We start from the raw sequence: 10,177 nt of genomic DNA on the forward strand, positions 1-10,177 counted from the left end.
TAACAGCGCTGGCAGCACTGATTACGTAGCGAAAGCGTGCTCTGCCAATACAGATGCATTTTTAAGGCGCAAAACAATACATGATTCGAATGGTAGCCATTTATCCAGCCATCTTTGAGCCACTTTCGGTTTCCCCTTAACTATTTCGAATAGTGGGTCGTTTCTGTCTGTGGGTCTGTCTATATGGGCCGTTGTTGATTTTATCGAGCATCTGTTTATCGTAGTCCTCCTTGTCCATTATAACAACCTTGTTTCCTTTGTCTGCCTTCACGTAGTATACTGGTTTTTCTTTCAGTTCCTTGACGATGCGGACTTCAGTGTTCCTCTTCTTTTGATGATGATTCTCCTTGATGACCTCGGCGACCGTTGTTCTGGCGTGGTTTAGTTGGGAGGGTTGAAGATCATAGATGATAACTACTGTTTCCATATCGATGATAGTGTTCTCGATGTTTGGTGTCGTTGTTACTGCGTAGTTTAGTCCCATGATCTGTTGTTAATCTGTTCGTCGGTGAATTGTTGGGATGACCTGTTGACTACAAAGTTGTCTAGTAGGTGAACCTTGGACTTTTCTTTGTGTCGTGTGTTGTTGAAAATGTAATTAGGACGGAAAGTGAAAAGAGTAATAGGCAAATTGTTACGGAAATAGCAAATGTAAATGTAAAAACAATAAATAAAAAAACACTATATGGGAAAGGATTATGTGAAAGGAAAGTAAAGAATATTATCCGTTCGTCGGTCAGAGAAGAAACGTTTTGATTTCGAGTAAAATATACCAAAAGAAACAACTAAGGGGAATTCGTTATGAAGAAATCCTTTAATATAGAATACTTTAGCTTGAAATTCTTCAACGAAAAGTACAATATTCATAACCAATATGGATCACATTTCTGTGCTACTGAACACATCAACCAATAAATTATTCCCAACAGCAGCCAGCGGTTCGGTTCTTACCCGAAATGAAACGTTCAGCCATTGAAACCTGCAGTCAATAAATAATTTCGGTTGCAATTTGTGTGCGCTGAACCGAACCGTAGTAGGTAGGTAGTAAGACTCGGATTTCGGTTGAGAAGTCGAAATATTCATTCAAATTCACCTCTTCGACCATCTAACCGGTAGCCAATACAGAGTGCGAGGTAAAGTACTCGGCACTCAGAACTGCATTGCCAAAGTTTTATGTATTATGGCAAATAACTTTTATCTCTGTCGATACATTCAGCCCGAGAGATTTATCGTTTACCTCACCGTTCATGTAGAAAACCGCAGCGGCACCTGCTCTGTTGGTCCGTTCTTCTCACCAGCTTGGCAGGCAGGATAGAGTGCAGCTTAGCCATTCTCGTTGCACACATCTGACCGAAGGCCCCAAACCATCGGTGCAGAATGGTTTTCGGTCCGTACTACAGACGACCGAAAACTAATTTCGTAGGAATCTTTATCGGTTATGTTCTACTTCACATTAGCAGCTAGCAAAGAAAATTCGAATCCATTCGGCACTAAGCTCAAGCCGTGCCCACACGGTCGGTGTGGGGAAAATGGGGGCTACAGATCAATCCTCAATTGAACTGGTTATTCTCCGGGGCATTTTCGTTCACCCAAGGAGGTACGGGAGGATTTGCATAGGATGGTACACTGTGTTGCTTGAATTGCTTTCAATAGTACCCTCCGACGAACGCCATTGTCGGGAGACCACTTTCGGTACAAGTAGGCAGCTCATACTGGCAGGAATGGATTGAAACGTCTTACGGCATTCGGAGCTACAATTTAGGTTTGAGTGAAACCTCCCCGCAGGCTTACTGTAACAGTTGAAACTAACATTTGTAAATTAACATACGATTTTATTGCCTCCAGCCAGAAAAGTTTAAAGGAAATTTATTGCGAACAAGTTTTATCGCTGCAACTCTATTTTCTTGTTTCCTGTACAATTTAAAGATGTCTAGCCATTATCTCGGATTAATGCTGGTAATGATGCACTGCATAAGCAAATGAACTAAATGAGAATAAATTTATTGAAACAACTGCCATATCTTTTCACGAGAAAAGAAGGAAAAAGAGTGAATTAATATATAAACTTTTTATTCTTGCATTAGATTGTCCGCCTAAATAAATTATATTCATGCGACCATTTGTAAATCCAGATTTTAGAAAAAAGATTACGTTGTAATAATATCTGGTCAAAACCACTGTCTATTGTTGAAATGCTTCAAACTTCAACCAAACTCCTCCGAGTGCCACGGTTAGGAACTGTTTCGGATCGATCTGCAGTGGGCTACCGGTTTTCCGATCCAGCGTGACCTGAAAATTCCTGATCACTTCATAGATGCAACGTTTGACTTGCATTCGTGCGAAGCGCATACCCAAACACTGCCGAGGACCCTCGCTGAACAGTAAGAAGCAGCCTTTTTCTTGGTACGGACTTGTGCCGCCGGTTTCCGGACTGAATCGTTCCGGATCGAAAGCGAGCGGATCGCTGTAGTAGTCAGGATCACGATGAATCGACCAGATGTCAATGATTGCGCAGACGCCTTTTTCTATGGGAACTTTTCGATTTGGCGTCAGCTCCAGGTCGATTGGTTCTGTGCATCGTTTAGACATAAAAGCACCGGGAGGCCACAATCGCAGCGTTTCGTTGAGAACTTGATCCAAATATGGCAGAGCTAGTAGGGAGTCATACGAGATTGTCCCTTCAGCGTTTGTGACTTGCAAAAGTTCCTCACGAAGACGCTGCTGAATGTTCGCATCTTTTGCCAGTTCATACAGAGCAAAGCATATAGCTGCACTAGATGTTTCCAATCCGTCAATGAAGAATGTCACGCCATGAGCTGCCATGTCTACTTCAGATAACCCTTTTCTGTTCTTTAAATTGATTAGATAATCAAGATAGTCAGCAGGTTTCACGTCGCTTCTCGCACGATGCTGAACCGCTTTCGACATTAAGTTGGTGAAGAACTTTTCCACCGATTTGGAAACAATACCGATATTTAACATGTTTGCAATTTTTGGAAATATTCCTACAAAGAGCAGAAGTACGAACGAGAAAAACGAATGTTCCATTATTCTTCGTCCCATTTCTCGAATTTCTGGTTTTTCGCTGCTAAACGATTGAGCGTCGGCAGCGAAAATGCAGCTGGAAACTACATCGGTGGTGAATTTCGCCGCCAGTTCCTTAGCATCTAGCGCGGATCCGGCGTGTTTCTTGATATACTCTGTCATTCGAACCGCCATAGTTTCCACATTGGAAAAGAGTGGCTTCAGCTAGGAGAAAAAGAAGTTGTATTTGTGTTCCGTTGTGTTGATTTCATTCAGCCAACTTACCCGGGCTGTGGTGAAGGCCGGCGTTATCTCGGCCCGTTTTTCTTTCCACTCCTCGCCTTCGAGCATAAACGGGTGCCGACCCAAAATAGGATCTGTTTCTTTACTTGCCGTTTCGCTAAATTCATTATCGTGAAAGTTTTTAAAATTTTTACTGAGAATATCTTTAGCAAGTTCGGCAGATAAAATGAATATTCGGGGCGAACGGTTCATGAAAACTCCGGCAAAATTATATTTGCCCTTATATTTTCTGGAAAAATATGTTCCGTCAAATCTTTTCAACAATGAGCTTTAAATACCTAAATACCTGTAAATTTCGTCCATCTCGTCTATAAAGGGCCGATGGCGAAGGATGAATGACGGAAAGCTTCCCAGCAGGGGTGTTGGTTCCGGTCCAGGCACATTGCGTTGCTTCCAATATTCAAAATTCCATACCAAATAAACGTAGAAAGCTCCAAGAGCTACCAGAACTAGGCTGACAGTGAGAAACATATTTTTTACGAACCAAGCGAACGCAGCCGTTGGCCGTCAACTAATTTGAGCTTCAGGTTGGCATTGATATTTGTATGATTTTAATTTTAGTAGGAAGATCGCAACGAAGCGAAACGAAACAAATATACCTACAGAAAGAATATCTACACCAATCGTGATAAGAATATAAGCGAACGTCGCGACAGTGTTGCGGAGCAACACTAAGTTCAGTAGTATAATGAATACAATCTCAAAATTAAAATATAAGAATATGTGCGGCTCACTGGTAGAGCCGTTTGTCATGCACTTCACATACCACCAGCCCGCTAAATTCGTTTCTTGGAAGGCGTGTCATATGGTACGCCAGTTGGTATATGTATTTAAATTTAAAATGTTTAAATTTAAATGTATTTAAATTATAGTTAAACTATTTAAAAGGTGAATATTTATCTGATTGCTCATAGGGCAATATGTCTAATCATTGGACTTCCTATGATTGGACAGTGTCCAGTAAAACGTCGATTACGTACAAATTGTATACATATTACGCAATAATTTTGTGAAAAAAATTCTGGCTGAGATATATGAGTAGGGTAATTTGCCAATGATCGCACAGCTAAGCCTCTGAGTTTTGAGTTTTAACAATATTTGCTAAACAAATAAATACAAATAGACAGAAACATACAAATCTGAACCAAATACAAAATATGTTCACATTACAAGGCCATTTTCACGAAATAAATAAGCTTTTCGTGGAAAAATATGCGATTTTTGACAACGCTTGAATACCCAATCGTTGAACAGTTCTGAAACCGTATTGTCCTATAGTTGGACATTTATTATCCAATGGTTGGACATGCAATATATTGCACCGACCTCAAAGTTAATTTGATAGCTTATTATTAAGAATGAATCCATTTTAAGATATATTCATTAAAAATAATCAGCAACTAGTTAACATGTTACTAATTATCAATATATTTCTTAAGAGATGTTATTTTCCCCTTCTAAACTTCAATGCTCTTCTCCTTCATTTCTGTTGCTTTCCCGCAAATTTTTCTCTCTTTACGGTTCCCTCGAAGCATACTTTTTCCCATTCTTGTATTTCCTGCGGCCTAGTGGCAAGAACTGTTTTTTACAAGGGAAACTATGTTTGTTTCTCTCCTGGTTACTCGAAACAAATTTGTTAGCAAGATAATGATCTGAAAAACTGCGAATATCCGTTTCCTTACAGTTGAAAAAATGCACCATTCATATTCGTTTCATCATCGAACCTTTATTTATAAAAGAAATAAAATTATAAAATTTATAATTATTCAAAAGTAATGATAAAAAAATATTTAGCTTTCAAAAAATATGAAAAACTAGCTCACCATCGTTGGCGAAAATTTAGAAAACATAACATTTTCAACGTTAGCTTAGCTTAGCTTAGACTGATTGCACATATCAATGGTTGCACTCAGTGATTGACCCGAGTCAGTGAAATTACACAATGAATCAAATGAATGGGGTTGGGAGTGACCGATCATTCTCACTGTGCAAAATTCAGTGACTCTTATTTAAAGGATCAATAACTGCGCCGGCCACGTCCTTGCAATCAGGTGGGATTGGGGAAGGAATGTTAGTATAATCTTTGTTGTTTTCGGGACCGTGTTAACCTCTGCATCCTCACAAAGATTATAGGAAGGAGTTGTCTTGTTAGTAGTGTAGGTTTCGTAGGATCGGGATTCACCTTGATAAGTGATGTGATCGTTGTTAATTTATTATTTTAGAATTAATAGAATTTTGGGCATCTATTACTCATTCAACCGACCGACGAAAAATTCCTATTTAAAACCGATATACGAACAGTGAAACTAGGTATTGTTTAAACCCGCAATCAAAATTTTGTTGAGTCTTCATGTCGATTAATATATTATTTCTATTAATAGCAAATTGAACTCCAGACAGCCGACCGTAAAGAGTGTTGCTATATTTTCATAACCGCACCTGATTTATTTCGTAAATAGCGTATTCTTTTGAACGCAAAGTGCGTTTCTGCATTAATCGTTTATTTAGTTGTACTGTTTACTGTATAAAAAAACCCGATTACAAAATGAGTACAATCCCGTCGAGAACCAGGACCTAGTTCTCAAGTCACGTAGCCCCTAGAAAAACTCGAAATCTTAATAACTCTCCCGTCTAACTCTTTATACCTATAATGAAAATTATCCTTTATAATACGCGACATATCCTTTGCAATACTCTTGCAAATGTATTGTCTGTTACCGATTTATTCTGATACACGCCTCGAGACTATAAGGCCATTCATATACCACGCGGACAGCTCAGAGGGGGGTACGGAAGTGTCCACGCTTGTTTCCGAAAGGGGGGAGGCAGTATAAAGATTTTTTTATTTACTATTTGATGGGGCTTTCAACCGTTGGTTGGTTCGCCCCAAAGTAAAAAAGTCAAGTATACAGGTGAAAAAAATAGAAATTTTAATTGAGCCTGTTGTATCATTAATGCATAAACCATTGATCATATAATAAATAAAAATTGTGTGGTATCTGAGTGGCCCCCATGCATCACAGCATCATCTATTTATCGCTATCAAGATCTTTATGCATCTTGATCGCTACATTAATATTCTTCGAAATATCCCAATGCCCAACGGATGACAATCCTCAGTTAATCATGTTTATGTATGGCAGCCATGTTCGAAAACTATCAAGTAAAAAAAAACATTTTATTTCATTTGATATGAATTTAGCATCATTGGGCTTGAAAATAAAAAAATAAAAACTCTTCGTCCATCACTTATATTTTCCAATTGGAATCTCTTGGCGCATGCTACAAATGCTTTAAAGAGAAAACAAATGAACACCAACACTTACACGTTGCACTAATGATACAATATATAAAAAAATTCAGGGGTACTGCATACATGGTTTGATGCTATCTTTTTCTCATGTAGTAGTGAAGAGAACATCTTTCAGAAAGTTCATGCAAAACGGTTTCCTGCTGACAACTAGGGGCGCACTCACTTTCAAATTGCGAACATGTAATACAATAAAGTGTAGCATGAAACAACTTCAAGTAATCAGTGATTGGTATTCAAGAGCATTTAGGATAGAAGATAAACTAGGTAAGATTAGAGTGACTGTATACAGAGTGGCGACAATGTCAAAATTGGAATGATAATTATCTGTCAGTGTCATTCCAATCGAGCAGACGACCTATCCAACGCGTATGCAGGAAAGAGAAAGAAAAACCTTGGAAAAACCGCATTGCATACATTTGGGATGACTTGTCGCCACTCTGTATATAGTCACTCTAGGTAAGATTATAAAATATAAGGTATTAGTGATGGACAAAAGATATTTGTTTTAGAGATATTAATATTATCTTATTGAGCGTATTGCGCAATTACGCAATGGAATGAAATGATACTTATCCCTCGTTGCATCATACCATTTTTCGCCGGCTGTCAAACTGTCTCCTGTAGGAGAACAGAAATATAACTGAATCTTCTGCTATTTCCTTTCATTTATCTGCGCGTTCTTCACTACTCTCCGGAAAAACACTTAATATTCTTCACTAATCATAGTAACTAACACTCTACTTCGGTAAAAAACCAGCCAAAACACCTTTAAAAGCACACAACTCTGATGAACAGCTAGGTCAACTTTCAGTGTTACCAGCACTCTCAGAAAACATAACATTTTCAACGTTATATAAAAAAATTGTTTCAACCCAATATTATTCTACAATATTCATAGAAGTATCTTACGGTTGCTGTCAGTATCATTAAGACCGGAACGATTCGGTGATTGAAACTTCTTAATTTTCTTCAAGTCTTTAGACTAAAATGATGATTTTTGTGATTACCCTAATTCGTGAGCAGGCACTTTTAGCACCAAATCAAATATACGATAATAAAACTTCTCAGATAAGGTACAAGTACAAATAGTTTAAACAAATCTGGAGTAGCTTTAATTTGCAATAGGACTATTTTTCACGAAATTGTTGTATTAAAACAAAAAAATTAAAAGCATGTATGCATATAAAATAAAAAATTAATAGCATTACATAAATTTTCATCGGAAAACTTTTGCGTACAAATGAAAACCATTTGTAAACAGTGCCATAAACATAAAAACTGTCAAATACGCATGCATAATGACAAGTAATGCGATTTTTAGGCTATTTTAGTTCTTGTACAAGCTTAGGACAATCGTTGCTTTATTGTCCAATGATTATACAGTCAAACTTTAATACTTTAAAAACTATAAGTAATTTTTTAGTTTGCTTGAAAATGTTGACAAATAGTGCATAGATGAATACCATTAGCAAGGGGTCGGACACTCAGCACATAGTGCCCCGGCACTGCAGAGATATCAAACGGCACACCTCTAAAGCCTTATATAAAAATAACATTTATAGGGCTTTACACACCTCCTGTTCAATTTTACATATGAAATGGGAGCACTGCCAGTTGTCAAAATCATCTCGCACGGTTGCCAGATCTATCAGATTTTGCAGTTCGGCACTTTCGGTACAGCATCGGCACAGCTCGGTTCGTTTCAAGTCGCCTAACATAAAAACGGCTGTGCCGAGTGACCGACCCCTTGACCATTAGCTGTGTACGGCATGATATGGCAATATAATTATTTTAAACGTTAATTAGTGAGACATGTTTCTTATCTGAAATGCTAACAAAATTGAGGGTTATAGCCCATATTGTATATGACAATGTTTAACTTGAATTTTTGTTATTAAATCTTGCCTTATGTAACGCTATTGTTATAAGAAATGATCCACAACTGATCAAAGTGAGTAATTCGTGCACTTTGATAGGGTTTAAGCGTATATGTATTCTAGAATTAGCGTTCTATTGGACGCTGTCCAATCATTGGAATCGTTCAATGATAGGCAAAATACCCTATATGAGTATTATAAACTTTGTTTGAATCTTTGGTTGCAGACTGTTCCGGTGAATGTAAATGTAAACATAGAGTGTAGTTCTAAATCAAATGTCACGGGAAGCTTTTTTTTGCTTTGTTAAGTGCTTTTTTGAAGTTTTTGTCCTTCGGATGCTGGGCAACTGAAGGCGGGGGGGGGGGGGGGCGACAAAGAGATATTTTTAATCACGCAAAAAAAATTAAGATTTTTAGCAATTTTTACTTGAAGTTTAATCGTGAAACCCGAATCTATTCTTGCTCTTCATACATACGTTATTATTTTCCACGCAAAAATCTTCCAAAATAGAGTCAAAATCGAAAAAAAATTTTTTTGCCGATTTTCAAAAATTACATTATTTGTACTTCCACTTTCGTTTCGAACTAGAAGCGTTAACACTCTGTAAACTCTTTTTTCGAGTTCGTTAGGCTGTAAAACCCACAAACAATAGATTTTATACAAAAAAAACTCAAGTTTAACCAATTTTTTTTGCCACCCCGATTTTTAAAGCCAATTTTGAAGGGCGGGGGAACAAAAACTTTTAAAAATAATTTGCAATGGCCTAATTACCCCCATAAAAAAAATGTCACGGGAGTTTTCGGGTTCGAAAACCGATACTAATGAAGCCGTTGGCGAGATACGTATCTGTCGCGAATAAATAAAAATAGAAGAATTTAATTTGGAAAGTTTTGTCTTCTTTTTAATTTCAGATTAATTTGTTACTAAAAATAATTTTGGCCGAAAATTGCCGTTTTCCGACTATAGTGTACACAGTCGCCCGGCATCCTCGTGACGTGACCGGTCCACCATAGTCTCCCAACTTTCGCCAGGTGTACCTGTGCCTGTAGCTCTTGATTCATACGCCTCCGCCACTCTCCGCTTTTCGTTAATTCGCCAAAAACAGTCCGCAACACTTTTCGTTCAAATATGGCAAGTGCACCTATGTCTTCCGTAAGTTAAGTTACAGTCTCAAGTCCGTAGCGGACTATCGATCTGATTAGAGTTTTGTACATCGTCAGTTTTGTGCGGCGGAGTATGCTCCTAGATCAAAGCGTTGAATGCGGAGACTAAAGAAGGCTCGACTTCTAGCTTTAACGCGTCGTTGAATCTCTGTACTCGTATTACTGTCGGCGGTGACCAGAGGTCTCAAATATATGAACTCATTAACCCCTTCCAGTTCATCGCCGTCAAAAGTCACTGTCTGCGGAAGACGAAGGTTATTTTCTCTAGAGCATCTAGACTAGAGTTTTCGACGCATTAATTTGTAAGTTGTAACCCAATTCTCCTAGCAACCGTTTTTAGTCTAGCGAAGATTGCCTCCGCCGTCCCAAGGTTTCAAGTAACGATGTCGAGGTCGGCTGCGTAGGTTGAAAGTTGGCTACTCTTACTGGAGATCGTGCCTCCCGTTTCGATACCCGCTCGCCGGATCACAGTTTCAAAAGCGTCACTGAAGAACATA

General features: G+C 38.3%; 1 protein-coding gene across 1 annotated transcript; it reads right to left on the reverse strand.

Annotated features, from left to right (window-relative positions):
* Positions 1-2,094: 2,094 nt before the first annotated feature.
* LOC128745335 (probable cytochrome P450 28a5) lies at positions 2,095-3,798 on the reverse strand. Its single transcript, XM_053842378.1, has 3 exons — positions 3,614-3,798; positions 3,310-3,556; positions 2,095-3,249 (listed from the first exon to the last, which is right to left on the reverse strand). Exons 1-3 carry the CDS (start codon positions 3,796-3,798, stop codon positions 2,182-2,184), a joined length of 1,500 nt encoding a protein of 499 aa, XP_053698353.1. The 3' UTR covers positions 2,095-2,181.
* Between the last annotated feature and the right edge of the window lie 6,379 nt (positions 3,799-10,177).

Source organism: Sabethes cyaneus, chromosome 1, assembly GCF_943734655.1.
Source record: "Sabethes cyaneus chromosome 1, idSabCyanKW18_F2, whole genome shotgun sequence".
In the NCBI taxonomy this organism is placed as follows: Eukaryota; Metazoa; Arthropoda; class Insecta; order Diptera; family Culicidae; genus Sabethes; species Sabethes cyaneus.